This window comes from Mastomys coucha, unplaced genomic scaffold, assembly GCF_008632895.1.
Source record: "Mastomys coucha isolate ucsf_1 unplaced genomic scaffold, UCSF_Mcou_1 pScaffold23, whole genome shotgun sequence".
Taxonomy (NCBI): Eukaryota; Metazoa; Chordata; class Mammalia; order Rodentia; family Muridae; genus Mastomys; species Mastomys coucha.
The window spans coordinates 115,116,769-115,137,382 of record NW_022196906.1 but is presented as its reverse complement, the minus strand read 5'-3'; the positions used below and the strand labels follow the sequence as shown (position 1 = coordinate 115,137,382).

Genomic DNA, 20,614 nt, shown 5'->3' with positions numbered 1-20,614 from the left:
TGACACCTCCCAGGTGGCAGCTACAAGGAAGATATTACACGGGAGACATCAGGTGGGCGTGGAGTAAGAGGTGACAAGCAAGCAGGTAAAGGCCACGGCTGGTGGGAAACCGGCCTGGCCTGCAGCAGAATCCCGAGCAGAGCAGAGTCCAGAGCAGAGGGTCACCAAGGCAGCAGGGACTCAGGACACAGCTGTGGACAGGAAGCTTAGGGTCCACTGCTACCCACTGAGCACCGAGCGGGACTCATGTACACCTGTGTGGCACGCTAGGGACTATGGGATGGGTTCCCGGGCAATGTGTCCTAGTGCCCACCTAGAGCCAGGTCTCCTGTTGTGCTGACTGGTGTCAAGTAGAACACACAGCACTTCTGGCACTGACGGGGAGAAACTGGCCCTGGACGGAGCCCTAGCAAAGCAGAGAAGCAGCAAGGCGCCAGAGAATCTGAATGTTTCCAGTGAGTCAGCTGTGCCCCCCAGACAGACAGTGCAGAAGAAGTGGCAACAGACGCCATCAAAGATGCACAAAGGAGGAAAGCCATGCCAGCACCGGCGTGAGACAAGGAAGCACCATGTGTGTGTGCAAAAGGTCTGCAGAGCCGCGCAAGATGCTCTGGATAACTGCCAGAAATAGACTATAGTGTTTGAGGTAAAAACACACAGGCTGGGGCTGGCTGCAAATTAGACATCAAAAGAGAAAAAAACAGTGAGTTTGAGCAGTATAAGGGCTAATCAGAGTGGGTACACAAAGTGCTCAGAAGTCTGTCCTGCTCAGAAGTCTGTCCTGCTCAGAAGTCTGTCCTGCTCAGAAGTCTGTCCTGCCGCCTTTGGTAGGAGCTGGAGCTCCTCAGAACCAGATGTTCAGTCAGGCAGAGCCTGGGGTCTTCCTCAGGATCCCACTCTGAGGCTGGCAACAAGGCTGACCTTTAGCCAGGCAGTGGTGGCGCACACCTTTAATCCCAGCACTTGGGAGGCAGAGACAGGCAGATTTCTGAGTTCAAGGCCAGCCTGGTCTACAGAGTGAGTTCCAGGACAGCCAGGGCTACACAGAGAAACCCTGTCTCAAAAAAAAAAAAAAGAAGGCTGACCTTTATGAATAACCCTGTGGCACTAAGACATGTGAAGGAACCATGGAACAGATACTCAGCCACCCCACCTCCCTTAGGAATCCCATTGAGATCAAGAAGGAGTGGCCCCTTCCTCCTGTCAGTGTGCTGGGACTCTGTCTGTCACATCCTTGTCCTAGTCCCTCTGTGTAACAGAGCAGAGCCTCCCCAGAGCCTTGATTCCGCCCACTAGAGGAGACTCAGCTCAGGACAGCTTGTATGTTTCTGTTCAAGTGTCTAGTGGTTGATAGGCCACCTGGCGATCACAGGTCCTGAGTCCAGAGCCCAAGCCACGCCCTGTCATGAGAGGGACACCAGCATCCCCACCTCTCCCCCTTGAGGTCAGTTCAGCGTCTCCACATCACGGTGGAGGCCGAGGCGCTCCTCAGAGGCTCCAAGCCTTGCTTGAGTTAACAGTGTGTCTATGGAGACCAGTCTAACCCTTTCTCAGAAAGTTCTTTTCCTGTGTGGTCAGCTGACCCTGTGAGCCACCAGGGCCTCACACCCCACCATAGTTCCTTGTCTCTCTCAGTCACGTGTGATACATGTTCAGTCAGCTGACAGCTGCCCTGTTTCTCTGAGCTGGAAACCTCTCTTCTGCAGACAACCTTCCTCAAAGGCACCTCAAAGAAAGTCCTCAGTGTGCAGTCCTGGCTAAGGGAGGGAGGGTAAGTCTCGCATAAGGGCTGTTCATCTGGGTCATTTGTCAGATGTTTCCAGAGAGACTCTAAACATTTGATCAAGACCCTCGACCAAAATCACAGGGAGCGTGGGAACTTTGGCAGGCCAGTCGTCAAAGCCAGGCTTAAATCCTGACTAATTTGTGCCTGACAGCTTTAATCACGTAAGCCAAAAAATACTTGAATTCTAATTTTCTTTTCTAATTTCCTCCAAGTTTTGCTAGTGGGAAGAAATGTCAATGCCCCTTAGAGACACAGACATTTAAGGTGACATTTGGAGGACAGAACAGTGCCAGAGAGGACATGAGTTGCTATGTGCCCTCATGGCTTCCCTGGCTCCTATTTTGGTGACTGACCAAGTGTCTAGCCAGTTTCTGAGCAGGTCCCTGAGGTGAAGGTGAGCCTCACAGGGGTGCCTGCCTCCTGCTGCACCAAGGAAGCACTCCTGGTGCACTTCCTGGGCCCCAGCATTGCTGCCTCTGGCTTCCTGTGACTGTGCACCTACCCACTGGCCTACATCAGCTTCTCACCTGCCTCCCTGAATGAGGGTGGGCCCTGACCCATGCTGAGAAGGGCAGGACATGGGCTCCCCCACCAGCTTGGCCACTGTGGCTTCCTCTCCTGTCCCTCTGACCCAAGAACTTCTATTCCGTATTAAAATCCCAGCTATGTTCAGAGTGCCATGCAAGAAGTTTGGAGGCCAGGCCCACCCTGTAATGTCCCCTCTGGCTCCCCTCTTCACTTGTGGGTGCCATGCATTCCCACTAGCAAAGGTGTTTCTGCTCAGATTATGTGCAAGACCCACTGCTGGTCACAGCTGCTGTCTTGTCACAGCAGGTGTCTGGTGTAACGTGGCTCTGAAGGCTAACAGCTCACTGAGGTGACAATTTCGTGATGTACTGGGAGTGGTTGCTCACCAAAATGTTCATGTAGTGAGTCTGTTGGTAAGACTATGAAAATTGTCAATTACCTGATGTCCCCTCTACCCAGAGTCAATATCCAGACATACTTCCCATCTTCAAGTGCAAGCCCCAAGCCCCACGCTGGCCTCATCTGAAGAGGGCACAGAGGTCATGGAAATGGAGTTCTCTGCTTCTATACCATGAAGGACTCAGATTTGCTTCCCCCTTCCCAAGGTCTATTTAGATGTTTAATCCCACAAGACAGAGGGCTACAAGATATTTGGTGATGTCTTAGTCAATTCGTTTGGTGCTAGCTTACAGTTCAGAGGTCTAGTCCAGTACTGTCATGGTGGGACATATGCAGGCAGGCACGGCGGTGCTGGGCAGGAAGCTGAGAGTTTTACATCTGGATTGGCAGGCAGCAAGAACCACTAAGCCTGGCTTGAGCTTCTGAGACTTCAAAGCCTGCTTCCACAATTAGCTCCAACAAGGCCAGACCTCCTAATAGTGCCAGTCGGTGAGCCTATAGGGCTCTTTTCCTTCAAACCACCACAGTGACTTCACCATTTCCATGTCTACATACAAAGTCACTCTGACCCCAGAGTCCTTTTGACATTAGAACCCCTGAAGGCCTATTCACATGGCCCACCTCGCCCATGCAGTGCGTCCTTCCTGTCCATCTCTGATACACTGAGGGCCTTGGACTTGAGAACTTACTGGAGCCTCAAGCTTGGAGTCTCCATGCTTGCTGCAAATGGGTGTAGTGACTCATGTTATAACCCAGGCTCTGTAAGGACTTCCTCACTGCTCTCACACACAGTGGCCAGTCAGCATAGAACCGTTAAGTGGCCAACACTTCGCAGTGCCCTTCCTTTGTAAAGTGGCGAGCTGAACCAAAGAGGAGGCTCTGCGGTTAACTTAGCCTGATGACCTGAGTAGATCCACTCAGCTTCCCTCCCCCACAGGCAAGTCCCCTCCTCACATACACATACACACACATGCATACGAATAACATGCATGACACATGCATAAACATATGTGCACAAATATATACACACATACATAGACAAGCAGAAAGGTATATACATACACATGCATACACATACATATACATGATACATGAATACACACATGCATATATATATACACACATATATATACACACACACATACACACACATGCACAGATATACAACATAGAGCCAAGCAGAAAGACATACATACATGTGCACACACATACATGCATATGCATGACACATGCATATACACCTGCATATAGCATACATATGCACACATATACACACAAGTATATACATACATGCATGCATGCATACATACATACATACGTACATACATACATAGACAAACAGAAAGACATATTCATACACATATTCACATATATCCCCTTGACTCCGAGCACAGGGGCAATACCTTCACTGTCATGGGGCCAGCTTGCTATGATACTGTGGCCCAAATATACAGTGTCTACCCAGTAGTGCTTTACTTCTTCTGAGCCAGGTCACATGACAGCTACTACCTGGAATGTTCCCTCTGGGCAGGAATTACTCCAGCCACATCCTATGGTCATCTGCTATCACTGCGGAGACCCTGCTTTAGTCTCTAAGCACTTAGTATAGTCTCTTGGCAGTTGTGCACCTTGACCCTGTATCTCACTAGAACTTTCTCTGGGTAGGCTCTAGTCTATGCCTAATCCCACAAGAGATCCACAACTCTCATTTCTTGCCAATTAAACCCATTCCTTCCCCTCACTTACTTTGGGCCTGGCTATTGTAGATAGTCCCATCAGGCCTAAAAGGTTTCCCAAACCAGCTCTCTTATATTCAACACTTCAAACATACTGGGTTCGATGTCTAGGAACAGATGTAATTATGAACAGAATCTAAGCAATCGGCATTTTTATCTGCCCCGTGGAGAGCTGAGAGACCTAGCCAGCCTTGCACGAAGGAGAAAGCAACTGCGGATAACTTTACTCTAGAAGATAATTGTGTCTTACGGGTGGAAAGAAAAACATTGAGGCCCCCAGTCTTGCCATCTATGGCTTCTGGTCAAGCAGATTCAGTGCAGACCTGACAGAGAAACAGGAGTCCAGTGAGGCTGAGCCGTGAGCCACGAGAAGCCAGGAGGAGGAAGGGAAGGCTGAAAAGAAAGAAGATTGCTCACATCAGTGCCTGGCTGAACTGGAGCCCGCTCTCCCAGCCTGCTGCCTGCAGCAGGTCTGCAGAGACATGCAGGGTCGGGCTGTGTCCCTTGTCCCCTTTGACCCCAGTGCTAGGAGCTACTGTCAAGAGCTTCGCCCTCCCTCCTCGCAGGGCTCTATTTCTGCCTTCGTGTCAGATCCCATAAAAGGGAAAAAACTCCATAGTTGTCTTTCTGAGGCCAACTTACTTCACTCAACATGATGAGCTCTCTGCCCAGTCTCCTGCAACCTGAACCCCTCCTTCTTCTTCTCACCCAAGTACAACCCCATTGTGTCACCTATTCGCTGCGGCTGGCCATCTGGGCTGCTCCACTTCCTGGCTGTCATGAACAGCAGCAAGTAAGCATGGCCAGGCGGGTTCTCTGCGTGCAGACTTAGATCCCTGGCCTGCACCCAGGGTGGTTTGCCTGGCTCACATGATGGTTCTCGCTTCAGGGCCATGAGGAACCTCTGCGCTGACTCCCACATTACATTCCTAACAGAAAAGCTTAAGTTTCCTCTTCCCATACCTCTTATTAAATTTGAATTTATGTCTAAGGGTGGTATGTATGTATGTGTGTGCGTGTGTGTGTGTGTGTGTGTGTGTGTGTGTGTGTGTGTACAATGGTATCAGACTCCCTGGAACTTAGATTCAGAGTTCCTTGGAACTTGCCATCTGGTTGCTAGGAATCGAACCTGGGTCCTCTGGAAAGGTGCTCCAGCCAGTGCTCCAGTCTCTGCAGCCCTTGCCCATTTTTCTAGCCGTTCTGATTGGGGTGAGATGGAATCCTGGCATAGCTTTGATTTTTGTTTCTCTGATGGCTGAGGGCATGGAGATTGTGGCCAATATATGTTGGTGTTTACACATCTTCTTGTGAGAACTGTTCACTCTCCCCTTTTGTCTACATACTGAACTGGTTGTGGTGGTTTGAATAAGAATGGTCCCACAAGCTCATCTATTTGAATGCTTCAGGGTGGCATTAGGAAGGGTGGCCTTGTTGGCGTAGGTGTGGCCTCCTAGGAGGAAGTGTGTCATTGGGGTGGGCTAGTTTCAAACACTCAAGCCAGGCCCAGAGGTTCCTCTCTTCCTGCTGCCTGCAGGTCAATCAGGATGAAGAACTCTTAGCTACTTCTCCAGTGCAGTGTCTGCCTGCACTCCACCATGCTGTCTGTCCACCATGATGATAATGGACTAAACGTCTGCAGCTCTAAAGCTTTCCTTTGTAAGAGTCGCCGCAGTCGTGGTGGCTCTTCACAGTGACAGCACTCACTCAGACATGAGTGATTCACTTTTGAGGCATCTCCAGATTTCTTTCAGCTCATTTCCTTGTTTAGGGGCCTCATATGCTTTTGTGAGAAGATAAAACTCTAAATGAACTCTGGGGAACCTCCTATGCACCCTGCTCCAATGCAGCTCAGCAAGACTGTGTGAAAAATCTCCATCCATCCATCTGAGATGCGCTCAGTCAGCGTCCTGTGGAGGTCACCAGGCAGGAAGGAGCCTTACATGGAACAGTGTGGGCTAACACAAGATGAGACCTTCACTGCTGCCAGATACGCTTCTGGGAAGACCCAGGATGCATCCCACAGCACATGATAGAAGACAGGAGAGGAACTGGCCCATGCCATCACACCAAGTGGCTCTCCTCAGATCCTGCCCTGGCGACAGATGGTAGAGGGAGGGCGACCATGTCTTGAGAACCATTCAAGAGAAACAGCTTTGAAGACACATAAAAACATACCTGAGGAGACAGAGCATGTAAGAGGCCGGCAAAAGGGCTAATGGTGAGATCTGTTTTTGAAATCGAACTCTGTGAAGTAGAGTTGTCATGGTTACTTGCTTGTTTTTACTTGTACCTGTGAGATCTGAAGCCCAGAGAATTAAAAATAATCCTCTGTGTGATGTGTGTGTCTGGAACAAGTGCCACGGAGCACCTGGGCCACCTCTGGTGCATCCTGTCTCGTGCCACTGCCCGGGCCTGTCAGGGATGCTCAAGTGCCTCGGCTTCACTTTGCCACACAGGCTCAGGGTATCAACACCAGAAACAAACACCACAGCCAGGGCCTGTACACACACACACACACACACACACACACACATACACACACACACATACACATACACACGCACACACAACACACATACACACACACATACACACACACATACACACACAGACCCACAGGCATACACACACACATATACACACATATACACACACACACATACACACATACACACACATACACACACACTCTCACATACACACATATACACATACATACACACACATACCCACACGCACGCACACACAACACACATACACACATATACACACACAGATATACACACATACACACACATATACACACATACACACATACACACACACACTCTCACACATACACACACCCCACAGCTGAGTAGTAGCAGTTTTTCCCAAGCTTCATGAGGGCTCCCAGGAATCATGTTCATTGACACAATTTCCTGAAGCCTGTGGAGATGAACAGCAAAGACCATTCTGATATGCAGGCTTGGATCTGTCCCCGAATGGCCAGCAAACCAGTCACTGGCTCTCACAGCCCTGGCTGCACACTGACAAGGATGGCCACCTGCAAGGTCCTGCCACTGCTAGAGGGCCCAGGCTGTTCCTCATACTGGGCTGCTGTGTGAGAAGCTGAAGTTGAAGTTGAGAACCAGAACCTTCCACAGAGTAGTCTGGACAAAGACCCTGCCTTGCAGCTGTGCGCCTGGGAGGACCTGAGGGCCAGCCTATGCGATGACAAGTGTCTCTCGTCAACATTCGGGCTGTTTACTTCAAGTGTTCGTGCATGCTGAATGAGTGGATACCGGCTCAATGCACGGTGTTCATGGAGCCATAGTGGAAGGCTGAGGAGTCACGCTAGATGCTACTTAAAGCATGTTTCCAGGTTTTATGTATTTATCCAGACTGTGTATATATATCCATATGTACATGTGTATACATATATATACACACAGGCACATATATGCATGCATATATGTACATACTAAACCACAGCCCCAGAATTATTTCCAAACTTTCAGTTCACTAGTCACATACGTTTGGTTAACTAGACACAAACTTTTGGTTAACTAAACTTTTGTGTCAACTAGACAGAACCTAGAACCACCTCAAAAAAGTCTCAGTGAGGGGAGTGTCTATATTTGCTCGACCTGTGAGCGTGTCTGTTGGACTTGTCTTAATTAAGTCTGCTGATCTGGCAAGACCTGGCCCACTGAGGGCAGCACATTTCCTAGCCAGGGCATTCTCCACGGTTGAGGGATGGGTAAACTGGGCTAAGCACTCGCTGCCAAGCCAGCAAGCATTCTTACTTTTCCCCTGCTCTTGACCGTGGATGTACTGCGACTTTACATTTGAAGTTCCTGCCTTGATTCCCCACAACGATAGACGTAAGCTGAAAAAGCCTTTCTCCCCTAAGCAGTATTTTGCCAGAGTTTTAACACAGCCACAGAAACGAAACTGGGTAAAACTCGCCTTAATACTAAGGTCAAATTCCCCAGCTCTAATGATTGGTGATCTTTGTGTATTCAGTGTAATCTTTGTTTCTGTTTTGATTTGATGTTAGCCAAACACTGCCTATCAGATTATCATGACTGGGACCAAGGAGCCATGACTAAGTGACCTTGACGTCTTATCCCACCCCTCTTGCCTTTACCACATTGCAAGGTCACTCCAGCCCCAGAGGAGAACTCAAGAGAGGTCTGAGAGTCCTTGAGACTTTACTCTGCTGCTCTGGGCTCCTTTTCAGTAAATCATCTATCTGGAGAAACTCTCCCCAGGATCTCTGTCACACTTTTATCGGATTGTTTGGACGCTGGAGGGTGGTATGTTGCTGGATTATTTTAAAACTCATTTAGAAGCCAGCTTGCTGCTGTATGTTAGTGACTCTGTGGGGTTCTGACAGGACCTTGCCTTTTTATGGGATTGGCTCATCCGATGCCCCCATTTCCTCCCCTCCAGCCTTCTTTTGCTCTATGTGAGTGTGTGTAGTGTCGCACCTCAGCCGATCTGTTATGTCTCCTTTTTGTTTTGTTAGAGAGAAAAGATGTATTCTGGGTCACGGTTTATGGTAGGGAAGGCATGGTGGCAGCAACCTGAGGAAGCTGGTCACATCACACCCACATCAGGAAGCAGAGGGTGGCGCTGTGCTCAGCTCACTTTCTCCATCTTACTCAGTCTGGGACCCCAGCATGGAATGGTGCTGCACCACCCTTTAATTAATTAATTAACTTTACATTAACTTTACATCTTGACCCCAGTTTCCCCTCTCTCCTCTCCTCCCCGTCCTTCCCTCCCACCCCAACCCCATCCACTCCTCTTCTCTCTTTCTTCGGAAAAGGGGAGGTCATGGATATCAACCAGCTTGGCGTATCAGGTAGCAGTAAGACATGGTGCATCTTCTCCTATTGATGCCAGATGAAGCAGCACAGCAAAAGGAAAGGATTCCCAAGACAGGCAATGAAGCAGAGACAGTCTCTGCTCCTACTGTTAGGAATCCTCTGTGAAGACCAAGCTACAATCCTGTAACATGCATGCAGAAGGCCTCGGTCAGTCCCATGCATGGTCCCTGGTCTCTGTGAGCCCCTGTGGGCCCAGGTTAGGTGAATCTGTAGGTTTTCTTGTGGAGTCCTTGACTCCTAGCTCCTTCAATCCTTCTTCCCTCTTTCACTTCCTGAGGATTCTCTAAGCCCTGCCTGGTGTCTGACTGTAGGTCTCTTCGTCAGCTTGCATCAGTTGCTGGGTGAAGCCTCTCTAATGATGGTTATGCGAGGCTCCTGAATGCAAGTACAGCAGAATGTCATTATCAGTGTCAGAGGTGGGTCCCCTCTCAATCTGGGCAGTCATTGGCCACTCCCTCAATTTCTGCTCCATCTTTACCCCTGCACATCTTGTAGGCAGGACAAATTGTAAGTTGAAGGTTTTATGGTTGGGTTAGTATCGCAGTGCCTCCACTGGGAGTCTTGCCAGTTATAGGAAATGACCATACCCCACCACTGCTAGGCATCTTAGCTAGGATCACCCTCATAGATTCCTGGGAGTTTTCCATTTCCAGTTTTCTCTTCCAGTACGCTCCCTCTGCCCTCCCCCACCTGATCTGTCCTGTTACCATCCCCACCCCCACTTCTGCTCAGCTCCTTTCCCATCTACCTACAATGTCTATTCTCTCACCCCTTGGGCCCTCCTTGTTACTTAGTATCTTTGGTCTGTGAATTGTAGCATGGTTGTCCAGTACTTTATTTATAACTAATACTCATTTATAAGTGAATACATATCATGTTTGTCTTTCTGTATCTGGGTTACTTCAGGATGATCTTGTCTAGTTCCATCCATTTGTCTGCAAATTTCATGATGTCATTGTTTTTGACAACTAATAGTCCATTGGGTAAATGTACCACATTTTCTTTATCCATTATTTGGTTGAGGGGTATCTATGTTGTTTCCAGTTACTGGCTATTACGAATAAAGATGCCACGAACATAACTGAACAAACGTCCTTGTGGGATGGTAGAGTATCTTTTGGGTATATGCCCAGGAGCAGTATAGCTGGGTCTGGAGGTAGAAAACTATTCCCAATTTTCTAAGAAACTGGCAAATTGATTTCCAAAGTGGCTGTACAAGTTTAGACTCCCACCAGCAATGGAGGAGTGTTCCCCTCACTCTGAATCCTCACCAGCATGTTCTGTAAATTGAGTTTTTGATCTTAGCCATTCTCATGGGTGTAAGATGGAATCTCAGAGTTGTTTTGATTTGAGCATTTCTTTAAGTGCTTCTCTCCAATTAGAGATTCCTGTCAAGAATTCTCTATTTAGATCTGTACCCCATTTTTAAATTGAGTTGTTTTGTTGACGTCTGGTTTCTTGAGTTCTTTATATATTTTGGATATCAGCCTTCTGCTGGATGTGGGATTGGTGAAGGTCTTTTCCTACTCTCTAGGCTGCTGTGTTGTCCTGTTGATGATGTACGTCTCCTACAAAAGCTTTTCAGTTTCATGAGGTCCCATTCACTAAGTGTTAATCTTAGTGCTTTGACCTATTGGGCCTCTAAAACCATCTGGCCCTGGACTCTTTTTGTTGTTGTTGGGAGGCATTCAATGACTGCTTCTATTTCCTTAGGAGACATAGGCCTATTTAAGTTGTTTATATGATCTCAATTTTAACTTTAGTAAGAGCAAAAGGGGGACATAACAGCAGACACCTAGGAAATCTAAAGAATCAGTAGGTCTTTTAATATATCTTCTCCACAAAATTGTTCATTTCTTTTAGATTTTCCGATTTTTGAGGAGTATAGGTTTTTGAAGTAACTAATGATTATTTGGATTTCTTCTGTGTCTGTTGTTATATGCCTTTTTCATTTCTAATTTGTTAATTTGGACATTCTTTCTCTGCCATTTAGTTAGTTTGGCTAAAGGTTCATTTATCCTTTTAATTTTTCTCAAAGACCCAACTCGGTTTTTTGTTGTTGTTGTTGTTGTTTCTTTGTATTGTTCTCTTTGTTTCAGTTTTGTTGATTTCAGCCCTGAGTTTGATTTTTACTCTTGTCTACTCCTCTTGAGGCCATGTGCTCTTTTTGTTCTAGCGCTCTCAGGTGCACTGTTAAGTCTCTAGTACGAGTCACTAATTTCTTTGTGTAGGTAGGCAGTGCTGTGAACTTTCCTCTTAGCACTGCTTTCATTATGTCCCATAAGTTTGAATATATTATATATTTGTTTTCATTGAAAGTCTTTAATCTCTTTATTTCTTCCTTGACCCCACGATCATTGAGTTGTTCGGTTTCCATGAGTTTGTAGGCTTTCTGGTGTTTCTGTTGCTGTCCGGCTTTCATCCGTGCTGACCTGGTAAGATGCAGGGGGTTATTTCCTCCTGTTTTCTTGCATCTGCTGAGATTTGCTTTGTGACCAAGTATATCATCAGTTTTGGAGAACTTTCCCTGAAGTTCTGAGAAAATATATTCTTTAGTGTTTGGGTGAAATGTTCTGTAGCTGTCTGTTAGCTCCACTATTTCTCTGTCTATTTCTGTCTGGATGGCCTTTTTATGGTCAGGCAGTGGTGAGAGTGGGATGTTGAAGTCTCCCACTTTTACTGTGTGGGGTTTGAGGTATGATTTAAGCTTCAGTAATGTTTCTTTTACAAATGTGGGTGCCCTTGCATTTGGGGCATAGATATTGAGATGTCCTCTCAGTATTTTGTTTTGTTTTGTTTTGTTTTGTTTTCTTGATGAGTATGAACTGTCCTTCCTCATCTCTTTGGATTAATTTGGTTGAAAGCCTATTTTGTTAGGTATTAAAATGGCTATAGCAGTTTGCTTCCGGGTTCATTTGCTTGAAAAATCTTTTTCCAGCTCTTGACGTTGAGGTAGTGTCTCTCTTTGATGTCAAGCTGTATTTCTTGTATGAAGGATGGATTCTGTTTTTGCATTCATTCTGTTAGCATGTGTCCTTTTACTGGGGAGTTGAGTCCACTGATGTTGAGAGTTGTTAATGATCAGTTTGTTGTTTTTTTGTTTTTGTGTGTGTGTGTGTGTGTGTGTGTGTATGTGTTCGCGTGCACGCACATGCTTCCTTTCTTTTGGTTTTGCTGGTATGAAATTATTTATTTCCTGTGTTTTCTTGGGTGTAGTTAACCTCCTTAGGCTGAAGTTTTCCTTCTAGAATCTTGTGTAGGGCTGGATTTGTGGATAGATTTGTTTAAATTTGATTGCATCATATGGTATCTTGCTTTTTCCCTCTATGGTGACTGAAAGGTATAGTAGTCTGGGCTGGCATTTGTGGTCTCTTAAGAGTCTGCAAGATATCTGCCCAGTCTCTTCTGGCTTTTAGACTCTGTTGAGGAGCTGGGTGTAATTCTAATAGTCTGACTTTCTATGTTACTGGGCCCTTTCTCTTGTAGCTTTTAGTATTCTTTCTTTGTTGAATATGCAATTTTGATTATTATATGGCAAGGGGATTTTCTTTTCTGGTCCAACTTATTTTGTGTTCCAACCTATTTTGTGTTCTGTAAGCTTCTTGTATGTTTATAGGTATTACTTTATTTAGGTTAGGAAAATTCTCTTCTATGATTTTGCTGAAAATAGTTTCTGGTCCTCTGAGCTAGGAATCTTCTTTTTCCTCGATTTCTATTATTCTTAGTTTGGTCTTTTCAGATTCCTGAAAGTGTAAGTGTTCCAGATTTCCTGGATGTTTTGTGTCGGTAACTTTTACATTTTACAATTTCTTTCACTGATGTAGCAATTTCTTCTATGCTCCATCTCCTGTATTCTGTTGGTGATGCTTGCATCTGTAGTTCCTGTTCTCTTCCCTGGGTTTTCCCTCTCCAGGATTCCCTTAATTTGTGGTTTTGTTTTATTTTATTGTATTTTATCCCATTTTTAGGTCTTGAACAGTTTTATTCATTTCCTTCACCTGTTTGATTGAATTTTCCTGTATTTTTTAAGGGATTATTCATTTCCACTTTCCAGCCATCTACCATTTTCATAAGATTGGATTTAAGATCATTTTCCTATGCTTCAGCAGTGTTGGCATCTCCAGGGTGCTGTGGTAAGCGCAGTGTTGGCATCTCCAGGGTGCTGTGGTAAGCGCAGTGTTGGCATCTCCAGGGTGCTGTGGTAAGCGCAGTGTTGGCATCTCCAGGGTGCTGTGGTAAGCTAGCTGGGTTCTGGTGGCGCCATCTTGCCCTGGCCGTTGTGTTCTCATGCTCTAATCATCTGGGTTTGGGGTTATTACAGGGTTAGGTGCTGATTCTGAGTTTATCTTTGTTAGATGGGTGGGGTTTGGTTGTTGTTTGCATATTTTCCCCTCTTAGTTTTGTTTCTTTTCTGGTCTTCTGGCCTGAGTGGCCTGGGGTGACCAGTGAGTCTTCAGGTCTAATAGAGTGTCTCTGCTGGACTTTTTTGTGGCCTGTGTTAATTTTGGGGTTTTGGGTGCTAACATTGCCTCTGGGGTCCCAAGAACCTGTGTGGCTTCCAGAAAAGCAAAGGTCTTTTGTTCAAGCTGTGGGTCAGAATATGTAGCCTGGATAATGGGGTGCAGTTGATGGCTGTTGGGTGTGCTTTAAGGGGAGTTGATGGACATAGGCTGGGTCTTACCTGGGGTCCCTGGTGCCGGCAGAGTTGTAGGCCAGAAGATAAAGCCTAGGGACTGGGGTACAATTTACAGCTGTTCAGTGTGCTGTATAGGGAGTTAGTAGGCATAAGGCAGGATCTTACTTGGGGTCCCAGGTACTGGCCTGGCTTCTGAACACAGCTGAACTTATGTGACCTGTATGTCTTTTATTTTGTCTCTGCTAGCTTTAGTGGCAGCACTGAGATTATAAAATACAAAGGAGGCTGGAGAAATGGCTCAATGGTTAAGAGTCCTCTCTTCTCTCCCAGAGGACTGGCATTCAGTCCCCAGCACCCAAGATGGATGGCTGAACAGCCAGCTACCTGAAATGTCAGTTCCAGGAGACCCAGTGCCATCTTCAGGCTGACTTTGAACTACTCATACTTCTGTCTGTGATAACAGGCCAGTGCCACATGCCTGGCTCTGTTATGGAGTATCTGGGTGTGACCTGGGGAAGTGTCTCATTGCACACATCTGGACAGCTGCAGCTGTGATTTCTCACGTTTGCACATGCTTTTTCTCCATCCTCTTACTCTGCAGCTCCAGCAGCACAAACCTGTCACGGCTACACTCCCTGCTCATGTGGAAGTCGTCTTTCCTGTATGGTTCTGTTCAACTTTGCTGACCTTCCATTTTGCTATTGAGCTAATCCTGTTCTGTTGTTCTTTTCTTTCATTTAAAAAAATATATTTACTATTGTTTGTGTATGTGTGCACACACAAGTATGTGTGTGACTACCTGTGGTTATCTCTTCTCTGCCACCATTGGTTCTTCTTTATCCTATTTCTAGAGTGTCAGTGATTGACAGTTCAGCTTTAGCCAGAGGATGTCAGTTTAGATGTTCTCGGATATTTGTTTGCATGTTAATTTCACATTTCATCCTGGTTGTTATGTGGTTCTATCTGGTTGGAAATACTAATATTTTTGTTCTAGCAGCCAAAATTGCTCTGTAGATTCAGCCACAAGTTGAGACTCCTGCTTCAAGCCTGGGTCAAAGGTTCCCAAGTGCTGTGCTAACATCTACCTGGTGTGTCCCTGCCCTGGGGGCAGGGTCAAGGTTTCTGGTATGCTGCCAGATCACCCCAGGTCTGCACAGCAAGGTGGGGTGAGCGGAGCCCAGGCACTCGTACATGGTTCTGTGGGTTTGCATTCCCAAGGCCCTGCCAGGTCAATATCACCTCAGGACCTTCTGGCTCCTAGGCCTCCCATTTTTTGTCTGTTGTGACGCTGTGTATGTGTATGTGCATGCCAGAAGCCAACACTGTTAGAGCGGGAGGAGGAGTTTCAACTGCAGGCTCCAGTTAATAGCTGCTGCCATGGGCCAGTGGCTTTGAGCATACCAGAAAGGAAGCTAAGGAGTAAGGAACCTTGGATGTCCTCAGAGCTCAGGAACTTTCTGCTCTCTAAATCTTGTGGGCCCTTCTGTCCACTTTTCTGTGTAGACTCCTGGAGCTGGGGCTTTGAGCAAAGGCAGGCAGACTGCAGCCCAGGTGTTTGTGGCCTTCTGCCCAGACCTGCCTGCTGTTCTGGGCCAGACAATGTGCTTGAGAGCAGGCCATACATCCTGCCTGAGGTTGGCATCTGTGCTCAGGGAATAAATGGCATGTGTGTTTCTATGGAACCCAGCAGCTCTGGAACTTTCCATAGCTGTAATGTTTAATGTACTCCTCCTTACAAGTCAGCAATGGCTATCAAAGTCCAGAAGTGCCCCAAATCTCAGTGTTTTCAGTAAGCTCTTTCAGTTTGCTTAAGAAAATTGTACTATTTCTTTATTGAGAATTTCATACATGCATACAATAAATACAACATTTACTTCCACCTCCATCCAACTTCTCCCACATCCCCTAGCATGGCCCCTTGCCCAACTCTGTCCTTTAAAAAACCATTAGGTCAAGTCAGTGCTGTCCTTACACGCTCAGGTGTGCTCAGCCACTGGTTCAGGGGACACAGAGTGTTTCTCCCTCCCACAGCAGCCATGACCTCCCCTCTCTCCCCTCTCTACGGAGCCCTGACAGCACTTCCTCTCTGCCTTGTCCTTGCCCAGGTGACAACTGCTGAGAGCAGTCGCTGTCCTAAAGACAGCATGTCACAGCCTCTCCCCCTCATCTTTACCTATTTGTGCCTCCTCTTCAAGACACTCCCTGAACCTTGAGTACGGAGGACTAAGACTCAGCCCCTTATCCCAGCACTCTGACCAGTCATGTCTCTGCTGATGGCTGTACATGGAAAGCAGGTCCTCTGACTAAGGTGGCGTGCAGTGTCCTGGGGCAGACAGACTCTGAACAGTCCACGTTCAGCTTCCTTTACACCTGTGCTCATGTTGGCCGCAAAGGCTGGTATGGTCCACTCTCTTGGGCACTTAGTTGTCCCTGTAGTTTCCCATTTGCACTTCCTAGGCAGGCTTGTGGGTAATTTCATTGCTGCTTATGGTGTGCACCCCTTCTGCGTGCATCACATGTGTATGCGGTCTCCCTCGAGAGGCTGTGGCGAGCAGTAAGCCTAGACAGGTCATAGAGCCTCTAGGTCTATGCTTACTCTTACCATCAGAAAGCCACAACTGCCACTTCAGACAGCCGTCTTTATGTGCAGTTCTGTAAGTAACGACGGTTAATGGCAGTCAAACTAACAGCTGGTTTCTGGCACACTAGGAAGAGGAAAAGTCTCAGTGGAGGTGCAGACCCAGCCACATGTAGCCCCCACGTCCTCAGGCTCATCCTGAAAATGAGGGACACAAATCCCACCTTAGCTGGCTACGATCGTGTGGAAAGGCATGGAATTCTTTTGTGGTGGTGGTGACCTGAGGCCAGCCAGCCTCAGCTTCTTGAGGACAGCTCATCCTCCAGTTAACCTAGAACATACTAAAAGCTTACCTTGCAGTGTGACCATGGACCACTGTCTGGGCCTGACCCCATCTAACAGCAACAAGTCAGGGATGGACCAACTAAAGCTGTCTTCTTGCGTTTCAGGTAACGTCCAATGAGCAGTTCCTGGAAAACCTCAAGAACACCGGAAGCCTTCTGCAGGCCCTGGAGCGCCTGGCTCCAGCTCACAGGTATGAGGAGCCAAGTGACTGCTCAGGTCAGCAAATGCTCTGAACCATTCTTACCTCCCTCCCCCATCCTCACGTATCAGGGCCAATTATCTTGTGGCTTGTCACTATACAACTGGGCTCCTCCCACTGGAGAAGGAACACACGCCTGATGGTGGAAGAGCATGGAAGTTGGCAGAGGCAGTCTTGACCCTGACAGCATCACCAGGCTGCCTTCCTTAGCCCTTCTTTAGGGGGATCTAACACCCAGCAGCTGACAGTGGGGGGACAGCTTCACTTCCCACCCCGCACTGGACAGTCTGTTGAGAACATCTGAGACCTATGGACTAGGGATTAACCTGTCATCCAAGGAGTATGTCATACACACTGAAGGCAGGCGTGGTTATCTCAGCGATGAGGACACTTGGAGTGACAGCTACCCAATCTGGAAAGCAGGGCTATGGCTGACAAGCCCACCACTCAGTTCAGTGCTGTGACCTGGCTAGGGTGAGGCTTGGTGAGCAGAGCCCAGGGAGATAGCTCTGGTCCCTGCATCCCTTCTAAGGGGAGCCCAGCCTTCACTGGTATCTGGCATTCCCTGGGGTTTGTATCCATTTGAAGGGAGCTGTGGCTGTGGCCCGTGAGGCTGATGCTATGCAGCAGCTCACGTCCAGTCCTGTGAGGTTAGGAAAAGAGGCTGGCTTGGATGGCACCATCCCTCTCATCTGCTGGGGCCCGGGGCCCATGGTGTGAGGTAGAGGCCAGGAACAGTCACCAGCGCTGCCCAGTGCTCAGAGGCTGACCCCTGAAGAGGGAGGTCACAGCTTCCTACCGCCCCTCCTGCCAGCCATCTGGGTCTCCACACCTGCTGAGGCTGCTTGCCTTGAGACCAAAGCTAGCTTATTTTTGTGTTGGACTTAAATTTGGATCAAACGTGTTCAAACAAGGCTTAATGTTCCACAAGGCTGTGTGACCTTTCCGCCCACACCCAGGACACAGGCAGACCTTGCCCTGTCTCTCGGGGTTTGTTCAGATATGCCCACCTGCAAAGGCCGGATGAGTGGGTGGCATTGCTCGGCTCAGACTGCCCTGCCAGGAGGCTGGCCTTCCATCCATGCCAGCCCTTCTGGGGCTTTGGTGGGCATCATGTCCCTACAGGACTGGCCTGGACTCTGCCAGAAGCAGGCCAAGTTCAAAGACATTCCACCACCCCTCGGGGCCTTTGATGCATAGACCAGGAATTCATGGCACTGTCTCCGGGTAGCAGCCCTGTCCACTAGACTGCAGCTTTCATGCGACACCCCACCCGACCACCCCATTAGTGCTAACAGCTATTTCCTTGCCTTTGTCACCTTTGAGGGTGCCACCCATGGTCTAACTGCCTAGTGCCAAGCTTTTTCCTTTGTTCCTAGCTAGATTTATGTGTCTCGAGCAAAACAAAGTTTCTATTTTAAGCTCCTAATTGCCCACTTGCTGTCTCTGAGCCTTATCCCATAGTGCATGGAGATGAGGGCCCACAATGGTCAGGTGCTAGCAAAAAGGGGTTAGAATGGGTGTGGAGGTTTAGGAACCAGGGGCTGGGCAGGCTGGCTACACCTGTCCACCAGCCTGCATAGGCAGACTTAAATGGCTGGTGGTGCCCAGGGCCTGAAGCTGAGGTATAGCTGAGAGGAACTGACCCAACCGGGGACTTTGATATGTGGGCTCGAGAGGCCCAGCCTTCTTAAAAGGAGAGGTCTGAGCCCCACACGCTACCCACCTACCCACCACTTTGCTCTTCCACAGCTCACCTCTCGATACTGTCGTGGCTTCCCTGGCCCTGGAACTCCTCCAGGCTGCTGAGCACTAGACAGGGCCCATCCGCTGCAGCGTGGTCAGATCCCAAACGGTCCTTTCTCACCAGCCTCAAGTGGAGCTAATAAAATCGATGGGCCAGAATCCGAAGTCTCAAGCCCTCTCAATGACCGACCTGTTCCTTCTCCCTATGTGGAGGTCAAGTGGCCTCCACTCAGGTGAGCCACAACCCTTAGCAGCAGCTAAGGGTCAGACTTGTCCAAGCCCCACTTTCCTCTGGTGTTGCATGGCCACTTCCATTTCAAGGAAGGAGAATTCCAAGAATCCTAGGGAGGCCTGGGTGAGACTCACACGCACAGACAGCAAGCTCAGTTTGCAACAGGAGTGCAGGACACTCGTGTCCAGCAGCTGTGGGGAGGCCTGTATCAAGGCAGATTTGCTTCTCCCAACTGCCCCTCATCCCTTACAATCTCTGCCATGTGCTAAGTGACAAATCTGGTGGACACTGAAGGATAAGGGCAGACCTGTTGGAGCCAGCCCTGGACAGGAAGGAGGCTGGGGTCTCTGGGACTTCAGACCAGGTTTCCAGCCCATTTGCCACTCCTGGATATTTCTCTGGGGAGGAGATATGAACCATGCCCAGAAGCAGCTAGCCCAGGTCAGGCCAGCAGGCAGAGGACCCCTACTGTAGAAGCGAAGCTGGTTCTACTGTCACCAGCAGCTCTGCCTTGACATGGTGACCTGGAGAGCTTGCCAGCTCCCATTTAGCCCCGCGATGAAAATGGCCATGCCACGCCCAACCGCAAGGCCTTAGCTTAGCTTCCTGGGCCGGGCAGGCCCTCCTCTTGCCTACACAGGCTCCTTGGCATGACTGGACTCAGGGCTTCACTCTCCCAAGCCAGACTTGATGAGGTGACAGACACAGAGCACTAAGGACTTCATGTAGCTAGAAGTGGTGTCTCACCAGACTGTGTGCCAATGAGGACCTGGCCTGGCTTCGATGTAACTGAATGTTCTAAGGGAGCAGGTCTTTCTTTGTAGGAAATGTACAAAGCCTGCCTGACAGACCCACCACCAAAATGACAGATGATCTGGCAGGCTACAGGGAAGGCAGCCCATTCTGGTTTTGATTACGATCAGATAAACATAGTTGCTGGTTCAAAGGAATAGAAGGATGGCCCTCTCCAGGTGAGCCACACTAGCAATGATGCATAAGTCCAAACCCAGGCAGCGCTTCACTACTTGCATGCTGGGATGGCACCAGCCTAAGGAGGGCTTATTCAGCTTCCAGCTTTAGTGATTGTTCAGCGTATCGCAGAGACTATTGCAGGAAGTGCCTGCCTAGTTCCTGGGCAAGAGGGTAAGCTGAAGGAGGACAGGCTTGCTCAGTCCTTTGGTCAGAAGTGGCAGGACAGTCATTTCATAGAAGCGCAGCCAGCCAGTGACAATACTCAAGGCCTACAAACATACTTCCTTCCTCTGGTCTGCCTGGGTTTTGATGTGACACTGCTAAGGGTCACCGAGCACTCCCATCCAGACTTGGTCCTTCTCTACCCTTGACAGCCTGGGCACCCTGATGGCATCCCTTCCCCTGGGCATGCTGGGTGCCTCCACTGCCCTCAGCAACCATCTCACAACAAACAAACAAAATGACACAGGCGAATGAATTAAAAGTTTAATTCTGAACCATTTTTATAACCGCATCTGTTGAAGCATTGTATCACAGCAGGTTACAACAACTTTGGGATAAAAGGCAACTGGTATACTGT

General features: G+C 48.3%; 1 protein-coding gene across 3 annotated transcripts in view; it reads left to right on the top strand.

Annotated features, from left to right (window-relative positions):
- Ulk4 (unc-51 like kinase 4) overlaps positions 1-18,989 on the top strand; it is a 308,678-nt gene extending 289,689 nt beyond the window's left edge. For all 3 annotated transcript variants that reach the window (XM_031345897.1, XM_031345899.1, XM_031345898.1), the window contains 2 exons: positions 16,990-17,075; positions 18,837-18,989. In XM_031345897.1, coding sequence (XP_031201757.1) covers positions 16,990-17,075; positions 18,837-18,900 — 150 coding nt within the window. In that variant the 3' untranslated portion in view covers positions 18,901-18,989. The remainder of the gene's footprint in view (positions 1-16,989; positions 17,076-18,836) is intronic.
- Positions 18,990-20,614: the final 1,625 nt, after the last annotated feature.